The sequence below is a fragment of the Diaporthe citri genome, assembly GCF_014595645.1.
Source record: "Diaporthe citri strain NFHF-8-4 chromosome Unknown scaffold_1, whole genome shotgun sequence".
Classification (NCBI taxonomy): Eukaryota; Fungi; Ascomycota; class Sordariomycetes; order Diaporthales; family Diaporthaceae; genus Diaporthe; species Diaporthe citri.
Genome location: NW_025064846.1, coordinates 5,464,118 through 5,483,059, shown reverse-complemented (window position 1 = coordinate 5,483,059; position 18,942 = coordinate 5,464,118). Strand labels below are relative to the sequence as shown.

At 54.9% G+C, this 18,942-nt stretch overlaps 4 protein-coding genes across 4 annotated transcripts; 3 read left to right on the top strand and 1 right to left on the bottom strand.

The window, feature by feature from the left end:
* Positions 1–2,927: 2,927 nt before the first annotated feature.
* INS49_001473 (uncharacterized protein) lies at positions 2,928–3,202 on the top strand (the record flags this gene model as incomplete). The annotated part of the gene is made up of 2 exons (XM_043162300.1): positions 2,928–3,128; positions 3,197–3,202. The coding sequence occupies 2 exons, from the start codon at positions 2,928–2,930 to the stop codon at positions 3,200–3,202; spliced, it is 207 nt and encodes a 68-aa protein (XP_043030806.1).
* A 2,345-nt stretch (positions 3,203–5,547) lies between these two features.
* INS49_001472 (uncharacterized protein) lies at positions 5,548–9,236 on the bottom strand (the record flags this gene model as incomplete). The annotated part of the gene is made up of 6 exons (XM_043162299.1): positions 5,548–5,923; positions 5,998–6,751; positions 6,804–6,876; positions 6,926–7,819; positions 7,883–8,277; positions 8,345–9,236. The coding sequence occupies 6 exons, from the start codon at positions 9,234–9,236 to the stop codon at positions 5,548–5,550; spliced, it is 3,384 nt and encodes a 1,127-aa protein (XP_043030805.1).
* Positions 9,237–10,781: 1,545 nt separating this feature from the next.
* INS49_001471 (uncharacterized protein) lies at positions 10,782–14,671 on the top strand (the record flags this gene model as incomplete). The annotated part of the gene is made up of 7 exons (XM_043162298.1): positions 10,782–11,419; positions 11,500–12,442; positions 12,583–12,646; positions 12,783–13,088; positions 13,485–13,991; positions 14,053–14,364; positions 14,451–14,671. 7 exons carry the CDS (start codon positions 10,782–10,784, stop codon positions 14,669–14,671), a joined length of 2,991 nt encoding a protein of 996 aa, XP_043030804.1.
* Positions 14,672–16,620: 1,949 nt separating this feature from the next.
* On the top strand, positions 16,621–18,657 carry INS49_001470 (uncharacterized protein; the record flags this gene model as incomplete). The annotated part of the gene is made up of 5 exons (XM_043162297.1): positions 16,621–16,981; positions 17,087–17,822; positions 17,917–18,159; positions 18,265–18,495; positions 18,600–18,657. The coding sequence occupies 5 exons, from the start codon at positions 16,621–16,623 to the stop codon at positions 18,655–18,657; spliced, it is 1,629 nt and encodes a 542-aa protein (XP_043030803.1).
* Between the last annotated feature and the right edge of the window lie 285 nt (positions 18,658–18,942).

The following is an 18,942-nucleotide window of genomic DNA, read 5'->3' as shown; positions in this document are numbered from 1 at the left end:
ACTGAACTCAATCCATTGAGCTCATTGCCGCTTTCGTTATCATCAGCTACAAACTCCGGACGGTGGTATACCTGTGTTTGCAGCCAGGCATTCCTGTCGGACCTAGGCCTTCTGGCCTGATGATGGCTGCCGCGCAACCCTGGTCTTTCACGAGCAGCATCGAACGGACCATGTGGGGAGCATAGCCGCGTTGCCAGTCGGGCTGTCCAACAGCTCCGCTTTTACCATCTTGATTTACGCCCTAGCATGTGTCAGGTACTTGGTACACTACCGAGCAGCCTGGGCGACATTTTCTGTCAACGCCGAGACAGCGCGATCCCGCTGTGGTGATCCGGAGAGCCACGACACAAGCGAAACCCGAGTATAATACAGTGTTGCAGAAGAACAGGCTCTGGCTGACAGACATTCTCGGGTTGCCAAAAAGTTCGCGTGCTTTTCAACCAGCTGAATGGCCGGACGGCGTCAACTCGCAACCCGTCCGGGCGCGCTTGCAGGGCGGCAGCGATCAGCTTGGCAAAAACTTGGAATGGGAAATTGGGAAATGGCATCTTGCTGCAGGAGTCGCGCACCGCGTGCAACTGCCCCTATTTGTTGCTGACGCTGGGATCCCTCGAGTGTGAATCGACGGGTACCAGTGCTTCTTAGCTCGATCCTTTACCTGCCGACGACCCACGACAGTCCTGTCAAGCCGGAGGTATTAGCCCTAGCAGCAGCTCCAGGCCACCCAGGCTGGTTGCGATGATGCTTACAGGGCTTGGGGGCCTTGTGAAGTGACACTGGCTGTCAGCGGTCGGCACCTCGAACCGAACATTAAATCTAATTAACGGGACGGGAAGACTGCGGCCGAAATTTGTGATGGCCGATGAGTGCACGAGCATCCACGGTCTTTCGAAATGTTCGACGACCGACGCGGCCAAACTCCCCGTCACGCCTGTGCATGGCGGTCCCGCTGAGGACCGAAGCAGCATGTGGAGTCCGGTACACGTTCGACGTCTCCTCCATAAAATGATGGCCCGATGACGATGTGTATGCGAAAATCCGAACGCACGGTCGACCACAATAGAAGCGCCAACAGCCCGAGATCCACACAACGAAACCGCATTGTGTTAGATGATGGGCAACTTGCGAAGAGCGATTTGCAGTTGAAGAAGGCGACGCCTGTGCACACTATGTCCACTGATTCTAGTGTACAACGGCTTGGTCATCTCATCAGCTGGCAGAATCGGACTGCGGTAACCCTCCCGGAGCTTGTGGCTTGATGCCTGCGTCGCCTGGTTTGCTGACAAGACATTTTGCATGGCACGCCGGACACTAATCTGTATCCGCTTGCCCGTGAAAATATAACACCCATGCTCCTGAATGCCTCGTACCTGGCAAAGCATCAGCGGCTGAGCAGAGCGTGGTTGCAGGCCAATTGTCAGATTGCTACGCTTTGATTCTTCACGACTCTGTATGCCCGTCGTGCCAGACAGTCGGATTGCTGGACGGGACCGGGTCCGCGCATTACGTATGTCACAAGAAAAAGAAGAACGAAAAACCAAAGGCATGCGGAATACGAAGCTATAACACCCTCATTATCAATGGCGAACTCGTCCCAGGCTAAATTGCAGATAACAAGATCCGAGCTAACAGTATGACGGTGCTGCAGGTGTTGGCCACTTGTGGCCATCCTGCCATGAAACCGCGGAAATGATTTGAGACCCAGGCTATTCCCTCTTCTGAAGTCTTTCGCGGGCTGACGAATTTCTCCCACGGCTGTCTCCTCGCACGTGCATCATACCCTTGAGTGTCACCGGCAAGGTGTGAGCGTGGCCAGCGTGGATGGGGAGTGTCTTCTCTCTTATGCCGCACATACTGTTAGATCTTTGCTGCTGCTGCCTAACAATGGAACCTCGTGCAGATCTGCACGTTTGCAACAGGCCATCTCAGCCTTGTTCCAAGCCCCACCCACAATCCACAGCTTTGGGGAGCAAGTCCATTCGGTCCACGCGTTTTCGGTGCTGGATCAACACAAGAGTCTGGTTGACCATGCTCGTGCGGTCCACTCCGATCCAATCTTTGGGATCAGCACTAGACCCGGCTTTGTCAAGGGCGCGCAACACATCGAAACAATTCTTCACATTTATGAATCTCCACGATGACGAGGGAATGATGATGCAATGCCAAACTCAAGTTGGTGATGTCTACCAATTGAGGCAGGTGCCACGGAGTCGCGGTGAGATCTGGCGGTTCATCTCCAAGAGGCCGCCGTCCTGTGAGCGGTCTCGAGTGCCTGCGCAGATTGAATAGTTTTCACATCCCACGGACTAGTCTATGCTGTCACATCGCAGCATCTTAATCTCGCCATTGCAGGTTCCAATTGGCGAATCAGCGTTCTGTCACGCCCTGATTTTACCCTTACTTTCTCCCGCTCACGATCGCCTCCTTGAAACAAGTCATGCCCGGCCTGGGACGGCCTCGCCATTGGCCGATCCGTGGTGGAGTGCTGCACGCCCAGATGCGTTCTGGACTGCGCAAAGTATATTCCCAGGAGCTTACCAGCCCCCTCCATGTCCGGATACTGCCGACCACAACTACTATCATCGATATTGGTCAATGGCATCCCGAAGCTCTGGAAGAGGCTCCGAGGAACGGGGACGTATCTGTTGGCGACCCAGATGCGGCCTCCGATCCGTCCCGCAACGGCCTCCGGCGGACGGGCTGCGCCCGCTCAAACCGAGGCCGTACGTTGCAACGCGTGGGCAAGAACAACGACGGACATCTGCTCCGAATCGTGACACCCAGACGACTGACCGACACACCTGTTCAGCACGCCTTTCAAGGCAGGCTAATTGAGGCGGTCCTTGATTTCTCGCGCAGTTACCAATCGCCTGGCAAGGCACGGTCACACACGCCGTCAGCTTTGACGACGCGGCTGCCCTTCAACCATGGTACCGAGCAAGGCGGATGTGCCTGGCGACCCAAACGGTTCGGCCCTCAGCGGGCTGAGGGCCCAGACCCCAAAGTCGAGTCTCCATGGGCCCCTCCGCGTGCTGGCCCTCGCCCCTCTAATCTGCGGCCTGCCGTTTGCCCCAGCTTTCCGGGTGTCTGCTGTCCCGGGAATCCAACGGTCGCCAACACCCAATTGTGTGAGTGTTTATCTCGCTGGCTGGCCGCCACACGTGGCCCTGCTTTTGCTTCATCTGCTATGGGCCAGGGGTAGAAACACCGAGCTGGCCAACAGTAACGATGTGCGAGGCTGGTGCCTTCCTAGGGTACCAAAGACTTGGTGTTCCTATGTCCAAGGTCCGGACCTTCTCGTCCTGACGCCGAACTTGTGTGCTAATTCCGGTGTATGAGAGGATGTGTTGTCGCCACTAAGCGCGACAGCATCTATAATACGTATTGTTATGGGGGTGAATATGTCATCAGCGCGGTGCTCAAGGATACTCGACTGGCTGAGAGATGGCCTGTGGGCTCAGGAAGTCTTCCGGATAGTGCTGGACCCGTCTGCGGCCGAGTGGCCATCTGAGCACTGTCAACCTGTGAAAGGCGTCAGTCAGTTTCGTGCCGGCGTGCGGCCTGTTCCTGGGCCTGCAATCGTGCATGGTGGCGTGCTGCCATGCCGTGAATATCTGTGCGCATATCTACTTGGAGTATTCTCCGCCGACGGTGTGGCGCAAATTGATGCGCGCGTGGATACGCGAAATGCCGGCAACGCTGAGGTCAGCTAGCTACCTAGTAGTTTGTGGACTCGGGTTGCGTCTCCGTCCTCTTGTGTAAGGCGGTAATGCAGACGTTATTGTGTGCGGTGCCACTTTGCCCTCCCGGGGACGTTCACTTCCGCAACCCAGTGCTCGGGTGATGCGGGTGAGCGAGATGATCTACGCACAAGCTGGAAAAGCTGAAAGGGGGATTTGCTCTAATGAGATTCCCTTTGATAGGGCAGATGGGCTGGGGAGCGATGTCCGCAGACGGCAATTGGCCTGCGGCTCTTTTGCCACACATGCAAGGGCGCGGAGATCACTTTGTCTTTCAGCAGAGACCAGAGGGTGCGATCTGCAGTCCAGTCGCCCGTCGCGGACTGAGGTCCAATCTCCAATCTCACGGCTGCCGTTTCTTCGGTTGAGCTGCGTCAGCCATTACCACCACTACTTACATGGTCGCCCGCGGGCCACACCGCGGTGCGGTGGTGACAGGAGTGACGGAGCCGGTGGGGGTTGCATGCAGAACGCGTGATCTGGGCTATTTTCATCACGAGCGACTGAGCAACATGAGCATGACGATCCATGTGAGAATGCATGCTATCGAGTTGCCACTGCAGAGGACTCCCTTGGGAGGCAAAACTATGCTCACGAATGATGGGGGGAATAGCCTCGCTGGGAAACAACCACACTATCATTGAGAGCATCTTCCGGGGCTAATTTTGCTTCTGATTTTCTATCGTCCCCGGGGAAGGTTGCTTGGGAGAGGAGGAAGCCTGCTAGAAGATGTCTTAGAAGGCAAGCAGAGTTTAGGCCACACTGCTGCCCAAAGCTTCGTGCAGGCACAACGTCCGACTTTGCCCTCTTCTTTCTTTTTCGTTCCAGAGGAACTTTCTAACTCGTCCTCTCAGCCCCAGCTACCAATATATGTCAAACCGTGTGGGCGCGGCCGCTGCCGAGGCGGGCTCGCGCCGGAAGAAACATGAACAAAGGTGTCACAAAATATGTAGCTACCCGAGACACAGGAACGGACGGGCGGGCTGGGCGCTCGTATACCTTTCCGACAGGAAAGAGGAGAAGCCATAAGTTCCGAAAGGAATCAGAAGCAGTGGGCAACATCGGGCGTTGCCTGCTCCCTCTCACCCTACCACTCGTGGAACTTTCTGCCGTGCTGTTTCTCGTAGAGTGAAAGTGAACAGCGATATATTTCGTCGGATAGGGAGCGAGTGTATATTCGTTCAGAGTCCAGGCCGTGGGCTGCTATGTGAGCTTGATGAAAGCCGCGAGACGGCGGCGAACAATGGCCACTCGCACCCACTAAAGACCATTGCTGCTTGCGTCCATGATGGCGTGGCGAGGCGTAATTCTGCGAGAGGTCCCGTGGGATCTGTCGCATCTTAATGTATACGGGAGAGGGAAAGCCCCTGTCCACTGTCCTGAATTCGATGTGCTGGCTAGAGAACCGCGTTGGCATAGCAGAAGTAAAAGGCAGTCCCGAAGATTTCGGAACTCCGGAAGGACACCGGGTAGGTGCACGAGTACTGGTATTTAGCACATCAACTACGTCCAGGGTCGTCCTCCCTGAGAACCTTGCTACTGAAGACTCGAGAACCTAAAGTAGTAGGCATGAGTAGCCCAAGTATAGGGATTACTGGCCAGTCCAAAGGGCTGCGAGTCACTGAGGGCCAGCTGCAGAGGGAAGAGATTTTGATCTCGAGGGATTGGGTATCGTAGCGAATAGCGAAAACATCCGCCCAGAAGTGATCATGCTCAAAAGTTCTAGAACCCAAACGCCCTCCCAGCAACGCTCTTCAGTTGACACAAATTCTCACCCGCTTTCTCAGAACAAGTCCCATCGGGCTCCTCAGGCGCTAGCAACAGCCAAAAGCCTCCTCTTGATCTTGACGCAGCGCGCAAAGTCGAGCTTGCCGCCCTCCTGTGGCATGTGCTCGCCGCTGGCGACGCACAGGACCTTCATACGCTCGTCGTACCTCAGGCCAGGGAGCAGCTTGGGCGTGATGAGGAAGTACTGAGACGCATGCTCGTTGCACGCGATCTCGACCATGCGCTCGTGCATCATGCGCTCGTTGCGCGGGTCCATGCCCTGGTTGATCTCGTCGACGACGCGGAAGGGCGCCTGCGCCATGGACTGAAGCGACATGAGGTAGAAGATTGTGGACACGGCGCGCTCACCGCCAGATTGGCGGTGTTGGTCGAGCTTCTGGAGCGTCTCGTTCTCTCTACAGTTCAGGCAGTAGTCAGTTGGTTTGCACTGCAAGAAGTCATTGCCAACACAGGGTATATGTGCACCTACCTGAACTTGACCCTGATATCGATGGCCCACTTGTCGAAATCCTCGTCTTTGTGGACGCTGACCTCTCCAGCGCAGTTGATCTGTTCGAAGTTGTAACTGAAAGCATCGTTGATCCTGTTGATGATAGCATCAACTGCAGGCTCCCACATATCTTTCAGCTCTTGAATCTGTTGGTTGAGTGAGTCGAGCTGCCGCTCCCGCTTAGCCTTGTCCCGCTGACCGCGCTCAATATCCCTCGCCCGCTTCTCGAATTCCTGCAGGACACCAGGATCTGCGGCATGGATCAGATCCAGTTTGGCCTTCTCAGTTTGGATTTCCACATCCATGGTTTCCAACGTGTGGCCTTCCTTGATCCCGGAGAGAAAGTCTCTCCTCACCTCGTCGATTGCGTTGTCTGAGCCAGTTGACAGGAGTTCCAAAATGACATTCTGAGCTTCCTTGGCCTCAGCTTTGGCCTTCTCGGCCTCGCGTACCAGCCTCAGCAGGCTCTGCTTTTCCTCCTCTAGCCTCTGCACAATTTCCGAGTTTCGCTCTTTCAATGCGGCAACGTCTGATTTGGCCTCAAGAGCACGCAACGCAGCTTCAATTATGGCCTGGTTTGCATCACGGAGCAGCTCGAGTTGCTTTTTGTGCTCCAGGACACGCCGGGCTTTCTCCAATGCAAGCTTGTCAACTTCACCGTCATAAGACGAAAGCCTCTGCTTGGTCTCCTTCAAGTTCTTGACGGAGTTCTGCAAGCCTGACTTCAACACAGCTAAGGCACATGTCAGTAATGCTAACGTTGTCGAGAAGGTGCTCGGACAAACCTATTTTGTCTGGAAGGGCCTTCCACTGGTTGAACTCGCGCTGCAGGGTATTCTTCTCTTCCTCTAATTGTTTCTGCATTTTATCAGTTCGAGAACTCCACAGGAATGGACAAGCGACCCACCACTGCTTCTTGGATCTCCTTTTCCTTGTCTTTCAGAGCCGCGTTCTTCGCCTTGAACTCCTCGTTTGTTGTCCTCATTTCTTCGAATTCTGTTTCACACTGATGCAGACGCTGCTCGAGCTCGTTTTTTGCCGCCATATCTAGAGGCCCGTCCGTCCAGTACGTACCGGGTCGAATAGCCCGGGACATTGTGGAGGTGGCACCTGGTCCATATTCCCGACGACGTGTGATTCGATACATTGTGTTGCCAGTGGCGAAAGAATTGAACACCTCATCGTCGTTGATTTTCTGGTATTGCTCCTCGCTGATGTCGTTCAGGGCCACCCCGGTAAGGTGGAGCTTCTTCTCTGAGCACAGCATCGCAAGCACCGGATCGGGTCCCTCAACGAAGTCCAAAGCGTAGCCATCCAAGCCCATAGCTGCGAGGCTCTCCTGAGGGACGGGGGACCGAAAAGAGGACAGATCCGCAGTGATCGTTCGGACTGTGACGGCCAGTTTCATGTTCGTGAAGAACCGATCAGTGAGCTTCTTGTGGTCATTCCTGGTTTGGGCAGTAAAGCAAAGAAAGTCATCCCTCTGCAGCAGGGACTGCACATGGTTCGAATACCTCTTGTCTTTCATGGAGCAGGTTAGCATTGGCGGGCCGAACACCTGCTTCTCGAACTGGTCGCCGTTCTCTTGAAGCCATTCCCAGGCCGATGCAACTTCAGGCTCTGCCCTTCGGAGCTGAACGAGTCTCTGGCCTTCCTGGGAATTGAGATTCTCGAGCTCCCGCTGTATCGTCCTTTTTTCCTGTTGCTTCACCTTGCCGCGCTCCCTCAACTCTGCCATTGCAGTGTCGAGCTCTTGCTTCTCATCCTTGACTTCAGTGTCCATGCGGGCTCTTTGTTCACGCTGAATACACATTAGCCTGTCTAGTCCACATGCATTTGAATATCTTGGGGCCCGGCAGCTTACAATTTTATGGTTCCATTCGGCAGGATTGAAGTCGAAATGATTGCTCCTGTACTGGCCCTCAAGCTGGTTGATTTTAGACCGAGCACCTGCTACCTGTTTCTTCTTTGCATCCAATGACTCCTTTTCTGCCATTTTTTTGTGCTCAAGAGTCTGAATGCCCTCATCCACCTTCTCAATTCTCGAGATAATCTCCATGAGATCTTGCTCGACCTCTTGGCCTCGTCGCTTCCTGGCTTCGAAAGCATCCTGGACCTTTCTCCGGTACTCTTGCTTCAGATTGACATCTTCAAGAGACGGTGCACACCTTTCCTCGAGTCTGCGATGTCTTTCTTGCGCCTTTCGCTTGTTCTCTCTGCAATCTGAGAAAAGTCTTCTCTTCTCATCGTAGTCGAGGACTAAGCGCGCATCTTGCAGATCAGAAACCCTGGTCTGAATCTCCTCTCGCTCTCTCAGGCGCTCGACGTCGGCCTGAAGACCTTGTTTGCCGGGTCTCCCAGCCGCGGAGGGTCTCCGCGTCGGTGGCGAGTTGCCTTGACACCGCTTTCTGCTCATCGAATAGCTGCTTCAGCCTATTTTGTTGCTCTATGATGACTTCTGGCGCGGCTGCTTGAAGCGTTCTCGTCAAGAGCTCCACTGAATTCAGTCCGGCAAACTCGGCTACCTTGTCCTGGGGTAGGAATTGGCAAAGGTTGTCGATTTGTATTCGTAGCTGCCGCGTGACGTGCTGGATCTGTTTGATCGTGGCCTCCCTCCCGTTCAGAGAGAACTTCCGTGTATTGTCCTCGCGTTTGATGACCAATTTGACAACATAGTTGGCACGATCCTCAGGTCTCTTTTGCAGCTCCACTTCCACTGTTGCGTATTCCTTTCCGTGCTTCACGAACTCACCAAATGAGGTAGCACGGCCAAGAACACTGGCAGGGTAGCCGAGGCCCAGGCATATGGCACACACCAAGGAGCTCTTGCCTGTGCCATTGGGGCCAATCACCATGTTCAGGTTTGGGCCGGGAAGAAATTCTGCCTTTTCGTAGATGACAAAGTTCTCGACCTTAACGCGCACGATTGAGCCGGTTGCGAATCCAGATGCCGGCGTGCCGTTGTTCGCGACATGCCCGTTGGTACGTTGCAGTGGGGCGTCGTGGTCGCTGTCAGGGAACTCGTCAGTCCTCCCTTCACTGTCGTCTTCGTTGTCTTCTTCTAGCTGGCTTGGGGCGCCTCTTCCGCCTCTGAGTCGCATTCTCTTGTACCCATCTGACTGGGCGGGGGAAGATCGGTGGTCGAATCTGGCGGCATCGGCATCTTCCATCTGCGACCACGAGCGTCGCCTCGATCGCCTTGCCGTGGCACTTGACATTGTCGCCGTGCAACAGCAGCTGAGCGTCGGAGAAAGTGGTAGAGATAAGAACGGAATGGATCTGCGCGAAACTCATCAAGCCGATGGGGTGGCAGAAAGACTGGGAGCGGCGGTTGGGCGGCCGAAGTCAGAACGCGGTCCAACCCGTACTGTGTAGACAGACGCGTCGCCATTAACTTTTGGCGGGGTCCTTGCTTTAGATAGACAGCCAATCAAAGAGGGATCTGCTTGCTGACTCAGCGTCAGGGGTGATCTTCGTCGACCTCAGCCTTGAAGATCATCCATCTATCAAGAGTCGATAGTTCAGACTAATTTCTCAACAACATTCCACTGCATTCACTGTGTCGACTCATCAAGGTCACCCACCCCATCGCAAAATCCTAGGGCATCTCACGCTCTTGCACCCATGCTTTCAAGATGCACCAGTACCGTGGGATATGCAATAAACCAAAGGATATATATTTACCTCCTACATGAGACTCTCCGCCGGTATCACATCAGCCTCAGCCTGGTTACCTCGTGCTGGCAGCCGAGCGGGTGGGATTTGACAAGTCTGATGATCGTTTTGGGCAGACTTCCGTTCTCAAGATCTCGATCAGTCAGGGGACGGTATCGTGATGCTGGTTGGGTGGTGACTCAAGCATCGTCGTGGAAGGCTCTATGCTGGATTTGGAAAGCAAGTGCTTTGCATAGTGGAGGTCACGTCCTCGTCCTATACTGATAGATAATTGAAGCAGCCTCCGCAGGTTCCAGTTGCTGTCTGTCTGTTATAGGTTTGCTGTTCCCAGGTTTGAGGGTCCGTGTTGAGAAGTTGTTTCAAGAAGCTGTTGGCACAAGTGTGTGGACAGTTGGACAGCCTCAACACTTGAGGGCAGGATGACCAATCTGCCTGGCCTCGATGCTCAGTTAGAAACGCCTCATGAAAAGCGCATTCCAGTGACTTAGTCGATCAATGTCTACCTAGGTATGGCTGGACCCTTGGACCCGGGTTTTGTGTTCAGTGTATGTTATGTTGGCAGGAAGCTGCGCCCCCTGCTAGCACACCTGTGCACTTGCACTTCTTCCTTGACCTTAGCCCTGTGCCCTTCCCACGTTGTCAACCGTCAGATTGGCCCTTCGCAACGTGCATCCTGAGCCTCAAATCAGGGCTTGATTGGGAGCTGGGAATATCATCTTTTCATCGGCACTTTGTTATTAGTGAAGCGGTCGGCCCAAGCTCTGGTTTCCTCAGCGACCAAGCATCCTCGTTGCATGCATGTATCGTCCCCTCCCTCCAGCAACCCCCAGCATCAAAACAACACCACTGGCAATCCACACTGACGCGACGTCCTTGACCTGCTCATCCACCACAACTTGCTGAATCCTCATTGCAACTCCAAGTGCTTACTGGTCTACAACCCCAGGACGCAACCGCGTCTCTTCGACTGGTCCCACTGAGCAGAATCACTTATGCTAAGCCTTCCAAATCCCTAACTCCCTCTACCACATCACCTAAAACATGCGCTGAGGCCTTCCAGACGGCATCATCTTTGGAGGAACTCCAACATGGACAAGCTCACAGCTACCCATGACCTAGCGCCGCGCGCTCCCCTTGGTGACAAGGGAAAGCGAGGCAACAGCGTACCTCCCAGATACCGTTCTCACGCTACGAAGACCTACGAGAGTGACTGCAAAGAGAATGTTCCCAACGTGGTCGCCGAAGATGATTCGGTTCCTAGGAGGCCCAAAACGGTAACTCGGCCTCTGTCTCAGCCACCCGTCGATCCGCGCCTCTCCGTCATTTCGCAAGCCTCTCGGGATCAGAACGCATCGAAGCGTGATTCCCAGGTTTCCAACGCATCTGCCTCGACAGCGCGTTCCAACGACTCCAAAATTAAGACGCACATTGGGCCGTGGCAGCTTGGCAAGACCCTTAGCAAGGGCTCGTCAGCTCGCGTGCGGCTTGCGCGCCACCGGCTGACCCACCAGTCCGTCGCTGTCAAGATCATTTCCAAGAAGACTGCATACCTGTCTCAAGCTGGCAGCATCGCACAGCTCGACAAGGTGGAGAGGGAATTGCCAGAAGCAGACGATGGATTTCGCCGGTTACCTGTGACCGTGGAGCGAGAGATTGCGATCATGAAGTTGATCGAGCATCCAAACATCATCAAGATTCTTGACGTCTGGGAGAACCGGAATGAAATGTAATGTGACCCCAGCTTGAAGCAATTCATGTGAAGAGTATATCGCATGACATCCTGCTAACTTTGATACACTTCTGCAGTTACCTGATTCTCGAATATTGCGACAGCAAGGACATGTTCTCATATATCAACCGATACGGGAAGATGAGCGAGCGTGACGCGGTCTACGTCTTTCGACAGATGATGAGCGCCATGGAGTATTGTCACTCCTTTAATATTTGCCACCGGGATCTCAAACCAGAGAACATCCTACTCTCGCATACGGGTGAAGTCAAAATAATCGACTTCGGCATGGCCGCGCTCCACCAAAACGACAAGAAACTGCGCACTTCCTGCGGAAGTCCTCACTATGCTGCTCCGGAACTTCTCAAGGCCAAGACCTATCGCGGAGACAAGACAGATATCTGGAGCATGGGTGTCATCCTGTTCGCCATGCTGGAGCAGAAACTTCCCTTTGATGACGAACACTTGCCTACAATGCTGTCATTGTCGAAGAGGGCACTCTACATCATGCCTGATAGTTTCAGCCCTGATGCCAAAGACATGATCAAGCATATTCTTGTGACTGAGCCGGATAAGCGCATCTCAATTCGCGAGATGTGGGACCACCCACTCATCAAGAAATATGACAAGTTCCCTGGTTTCGAGCAACATCGGAGACAGCCTGTAGACATGAGAGCGAGGTCAAAAGATACCCCCATCAATGCTCGCGACATCGATCCCCAGATCCTGCGGCCGCTCCGTGCCATGTGGCACTCTGCCGACGAGAAGGAAATCACGTCCAAGCTTTTAAGCAAGGGGCCAAACGAGCAAAAGCTCTTCTACCACCTTCTCGTGAGCCACCGAGACCGACTGTTAGAGAACTACGATCCCGACCTGGTCCACTCCACAAGCGACTACCATCATCTACGTCCGCCGGCGTGGACAACACGCGTCTCAACCCGTCAGTTCAATGTTCAGGGGCGAGCACCATCCCGCTTCACTGTGATATCGACTGTCGCCGACACGGAAGCCGGTGGCACGGTGCGTAGCTATGACCCATATTATGCCTCACGCGACCTGGCGCCCGGGCAAGCGAGTCACGCGAGGATCGTGGTTCACCGTGCCCGCAGTCTGGAGCCTGGAAAAGCAAGGAGCGTGACATCCGGTTCCGTGCCGTCTAGGATGGGAACTGGATCTTCGTCGCTGGCAAGGAGGAGAGTGAACCCGTCGATTCGCTCGCGCACTGTGAGCTATGCACCATCGCAGCGCAGTTCAATGAGTTCAATCCGCAGCAGTCGTCAAGGCACCACGAGCGTGCTAGTCAAGCCTCGACACAGACGCGGCGTGAACTTTCCAAGCACCCGCAAAGGCCAACCATCAGCCAACCAACAAGGACACGGCGGCGATATCCCAGCATCTGCCAGCATTGCGGGTGATCAGTCGACATATGACAGGGACAACACCTCGCCAAATAGCCCTCGAAAGAAGATCAAGAAAGAGCACGACTCGACATACTCGCTCCGTCACATTGGCGCTTCCGCTTCTGCTATAGACGAAGAGATCACTCATTTCAGCAACAGCATTGCCAGGGATTGCGATGATGCCTTCAGCAGCTCGCTTATCGGCTCGCCTTCTGACACTCTGGATAGGGCCCGCACAAGCCTTACACCCTTTTCTGTTGACTTCGGTACGCCTCCGATTCAGAAGACACCAGAGCCTGACTGCACACCTCGTACTGGTACCAACCCCTGGGATTCAAGGCCGTTACCACCCACGCCTCCGAATGAAATCACTCCCAATTCTCAGCGCTTCCACAGTCCTGAGAAACTGAACACCAACGGTCGAAAAGGCCCAGATACCTCCCTCAACGTGGCACCTTTGGCACTTTCTTCTGCAGGCCAGCGCCGCATTACGTCGGCACCTGTGTATGCACAGTATGCTCGTGAATCGCGTCCTCTTCCATCGATTTTCGAGTCGCCAAAGGTACTCAACGGTCAGGCTCGGATTGTTTCAGCACCGCCCATGAGAACCTCGGCTGCACTGCCAACTCCCAATGACAATAGTAACTTGGACTGTCTAACAGTCAACGCCGAGCACACGATCCGAATTGTGGAGTCTCCTACAGCGATGAAGTCGGCAGGATCTTCTATCATCCCTAGGCCACTCAACGTCCGCAAGAAGTCCACAAATGCTTCGGTCGACACAGGCGAGGTGCGAAAGACACCACAAGAGTCGGATGGTCAAAAGAAACACAGTTTCCACAGCCGGATGCCGGACCTGCCCGAAGAGCCGACGACGAATGGTAGGTCAAGCAGCAATGGTTCGTCTATCGGGCCCAGGAAGAAACTGTCGACATGGTTCAGACGCAACTCGAGGGCCAATTCAAAGGGCGAGATGGATGAGACTCCTGATACTTCGGTGGTGAGCGAGGATCAGCCGCGTGAGACAACGGCAGCCGTCGCCAAACCTCAGCGATTCGATTCATCCTCTAGTGGCATGCCACCACCTACTCTGGCCGCTCAGCCCTCCAAGAAGAAGAGCTTCATGTTCTGGAAGACCTCGAAGAGCGATAATCGAATGTCGATCGCAGGTACGAACTGAGATCATCGTGAGCTGTCAATTTTCGGGTTGTTTGCTGACACATATCACAGCCCCAGACTATGAAGACGAAACCACGAGCTTCGATGCCACCCATCGCCTCTCTGGAGCCACATCGCTGACCCAGGACGGCTATGGTGACAGTGCTGATGCTGTCGCGCGGAAGATCGAGCCCCGACAGAATTGGCTGGCACGTCTCTTCCGTGTCAAGCCTTCCAGGCGTTATCTTTGCCTGCAAATGTCGCGCCGTCGCGCCCGGCAGGAGGTTACTATCCTGCTGCGGGAGTGGCGCAAATGGGGCATACGAGATGTCGAGGTTGACAAGGAGCGCAACATTGTGTTTGCGAGAGTGGGCAAGAAGAACTGTGAGTGCCCGGTCACCGACCGATTCTGTTATTTCGGCTACCCTTCTTCAGTAGGACGGCATTGGCTGACACAGTGCCTGAAATAGTCCTGAACATCAAGGAGGTTCATTTCGCTGTCGAGATCATCACAGTGATTGAGCACGGCAAGCGCAATCACCTCAGCATTGTCCGCTTCACACAGGAGAAGGGGGCCGCGAGCAGTTTCCACAAAGTGGTCGACACGATGCACAGCGTCTTCACGAGCCGTGGCCTCCTGGTCCAAGACAGCAGAAAGGCCAAGATGATGATCAAGACGCTCAACTCTTGAGATTAGGAGGCAGGGCTCTTGTCGTCTTCGGACAGCCACTTGCCGTGCCTAGGTAATGCTGGTGGCCTCTGCTGTGTGGTTGGGCCTTTGTTTGCTGGACGACGGCCCACGGCCAGAATCGAGCATACTTCGGTATCTCGGCCTGCTACTTCTGTATATCAAACAGCTTCTTTGGACTCTCATGATTCAAATGCCAGCCACCACTTGGGCTGGCGACTTGAAGTGTCTCGAAGCAACTGGTAGGCAAAATGTCACGAACAGACCAGGTGGGAGGCGACTGGGGTTAATAATTGGAAGAAAGTGCTCTGGAATAGGCTCCATGGTGGTTGGAAACTGTTGACATTGGATGGCCGGGACATATTGTTGCTTTACAAAGGCGAGCTTGGTACTTCCGTGTTTGCGGTCGAGAGGCAGAGGAGCACCGTGATGGACTGGATCGGGGACGAGACTTCAGCCTTGGCTGTCTAAGCTGTCGTCGTAATTGAAGAAAAAGAAAGAAGAAGAAGCCAAAAAAAAAAAAAAAATAAAAAAAAAAAAAAAAAAAAAAAAAAAAAAAAAAAACCGCTGACAGCTTGATAGTTGCGGTCGGAATGTAACGTGCGCTGCAACTTGCGCGGCTTCTCTGGTCTGTTCTCTTCCCTCAGCTTGGGAGAGCGGAGACCCCGACTACTTTGCAGCTTGGAGCTGTCGATAGGCAGAATTGGTAGAAATATGCTTTTACACCTTTTAGAAATCGAGTCATCCGTGCTGTCGACAGTAGGACAAGACGTTGTGCAATCCTATGTATATCCTGTGGCGATAGCAAGCATAGCAAGCGAGGATCGGAGAATGTCGGCACAAGCAGGTCGACCTCGGCTCGACTCAGGACGCCCACCGGCTTCGGCAGTATGGAAGTCGGAAGTTGGCCGAGCGTCGGACAGGCCTTCTCCTCTTTCTCCAAGGCGTACGTGCCCAGGTGCCTCGGATTCCCTCCCGGTGGTCCAGCAGAGAGCCCAGGCCGTGGGAAGGGGAGCAGATACGACATGGGCACCAGAATCTGGGGATGTGGGTACTAACGACTAACATGCAGGACAGGCCGTATCCGTCCGTCCATGGCCGTCATCCTCACCACCATGTGGCCGACCGTCACTATTTTCCCGTCATGGGAAGATGAGCACCGAATCACGGAAGCCAAGAGGCTCAAGACTGCCGTGCTGGAATGTCACTCAATCTTGCATCGTGACAAATGGGGACAAGATAGACATGGATGGGCCGCAGCGCCGGGGCTGGGTGGGCTAACTACTTGTTATGACGACACGGACCTCCCAACGGCTTCCCCTCACATGTCAATCCAGCAGTCGAAGTGTCAGTGTGAGCCGTGAGTTTCTGGCGAGGTGAACCTTGCAGTGCCACCCTGCCCTACAAGCACTCGGCCTTCCCCCACATTATCACAAGCGCATCATCGCCTCAGCTTGCCGGCTATCTGGGGAAATACCCAGGCACGAAACTCCCTCTCACCCGAGACGTACCGACGGCCAACCACCAACCCTCCCACGGATAGCCGCCCCTTGACCAACCCATACATGCCCGTACTCGGGCTGTTCTTGGGCTCCAGCACCAGACACCGAGTTTGCTCCCCGATCTAGACTTCTAGAACAAGGAGAAGAACACACCAGGCCATCCCCCTACCGGACAATCGTCTCGCCTCCACGCCAGTTACTGCCGAACCAAGTTTATATCCTCCTCACAGTCTCCTCCGTCATCATTGATACCCTCGTGCCCCCCCCCTGCTGTAACATCACAGCAACAACTAGTCTATAAGCTCCCTTCTTACTCTCCGAGCCTTCACCCCTGGGCATCACGCAGTTACGCCCAGACATCGTCACCACCTCTGCAACGGCTGGACCTGTTGGCTTCATACTGCACACAACATCAACCCACCCGAGCACACACAATCTCACACAGCAGCCATGGCTTCCACGGACACCATCCTGCAGGGCGTCAACATCCTCGGCGCCGTCAACGACGAGCACAAGAAGATCCTGACGCCCCCGGCGCTGGCTTTCCTGGCCCTGCTGCACCGCTCCTTCAACAACACGCGCAAGCAGCTGCTGGAGCGCCGCAAGATCCGCCAGGCCGAGCTGGACAAGGGCAACCTGCCCGACTTCTTGCCAGAGACCAAGCACATCCGCGACAATGAGACCTGGAAAGGCGCACCGCCCGCACCTGGGCTGGTGGATAGGCGCGTGGAGATCACGGGCCCGACGGACAGGAAGATGGTGGTGAATGCGTTGAACTCGGATGTTTGGACGTATATGGCTGATTTCGAAGGTGAGCGGACTCCTCCCGAGGATATCTCCTGGCATTGCTGGGCTGCGTGGCATGTGACAGCCAAGGCGAGACACCGAATCTGGGACTGACAAGCTACGAGGGCAGACTCCAGCGCTCCCACATGGGACAACATGATCAACGGCCAGGTGAACCTCTACGACGCCAACAGGCGCCAGGTCGACTTCAAGCAGGGCCAGAAGGAGTACAAGCTCCGCACCGACCGCACATTGCCCACGCTCATCGTGCGGCCCCGAGGGTGGCACCTGGACGAGAAGCACGTCACGGTGGACGGCGAGCCCATCTCCGGCTCCCTCTTCGACTTTGGCCTGTACTTCTACCACAACGCCTTCGAGTCCGTCAAGCGCGGCCACGGCCCTTACTTCTACCTGCCCAAGATGGAGTCGCACCTCGAGGCGCGCCTCTGGAACGACGCCTTCAACCTCGCCCAGGACTACATCGGCATGCCCCGCGGCACCATCCGCGGCACCGTGCTCATCGAGACCATCCTGGCGGCCTTCGAGATGGACGAGATCATCTACGAGCTGCGCGACCACTCCTCGGGCCTGAACTGCGGCCGCTGGGACTACATCTTCAGCGTCATCAAGAAGTTCAGGCAGAACAGCAACTTCGTGCTGCCCGACCGCAGCGCCGTCACCATGACCGTCCCCTTCATGGACGCCTACGTCAAGCTACTCATCCAGACCTGCCACAAGCGCGGCGTGCACGCCATGGGCGGCATGGCTGCCCAGATCCCTATCAAGGACGACAAGGAGGCCAACGACAAGGCGATGGAGGGTGTGAGGGCCGACAAGTTGAGGGAGGTGCGCGCCGGCCATGATGGGTAAGTTCGCCAACATACACTTTCCCTCCTTGAATCCAGGCACGGGGACATTGTCGAATATCTTGGGGGACCAAAGTCACTAACACGGTCACAGAACATGGGTCGCCCACCCAGCCCTGGCGTCGATCGCCGTCGAGATCTTCAACAAGCACATGCCGACGCCAAACCAGCTCTTCAACCGGCGCGAGGACGTCAAGATTGGCCAGAACGACCTGCTCAACATGAACGTCCCCGGACAGATTACCGAGGCGGGCATCCGCAAGAACCTGAACATTGGCCTCGGCTATATGGAGGCGTGGGTCAGGGGTGTCGGTTGCGTGCCTATCAACTACCTGATGTGAGTCTCTGTCCCATCTCATCCGGCCACTTTGGAAGGGCGTACTTGCTCTTGTGAGATGCACTTGTCAAGGTCTTTAGTTGACTAACCATGAGGTCAATATAGGGAGGACGCCGCCACCGCCGAAGTCTCGCGCAGTCAGCTCTGGCAATGGGTCCGCCACGGCGTGACGACCTCGGAAGGCAAGCGCGTCGACAAGGCCTACGCACTCAAGCTGCTCAAGGAGCAGTCAGATGAGCTGGCCAAGAAGGCCGGCCAGGGTAACAAGTTCCACCTGGCCGCCCAGTACTTCTCAGGGCAGGTCACGGGCGAGGACTATGCTGATTTCTTGACATCGTAAGTTGTTACTCTCACCCATCCCCCACTCCCACCCGTCTTCGACAGATTGTCCCGAGTTTGGACGAAGCCAGTCAGTGCTTATACTAACATACGATCCGTAGGTTGCTGTACAACGAGATCACCACTGTTGGAAATGCTGCACCTGCGTCGAAGTTGTAATCTAGTGGACTAGTGTGTGAGAGGAAGGCTTGCCTCGTTGGAATTTCCAGGAGGAATGATTTTACCGAGCATGTACGAGTTGCGAATCGACAATATTGACAATATGTTGATCTACCTGCTACGCTCCTTCATTATTGATCATGTGGGGCTCGACTTGTTTGCCCTCCTTGCTCCCACGCGCTGGGGTGCCTACGCGACGGAGCAGGTTGCTATAGTTTCACCCGACTCTGACATCAAATTGTAGAAAATGCGCATGTCATTGTACGGATTGATGCTGTTCTGGCA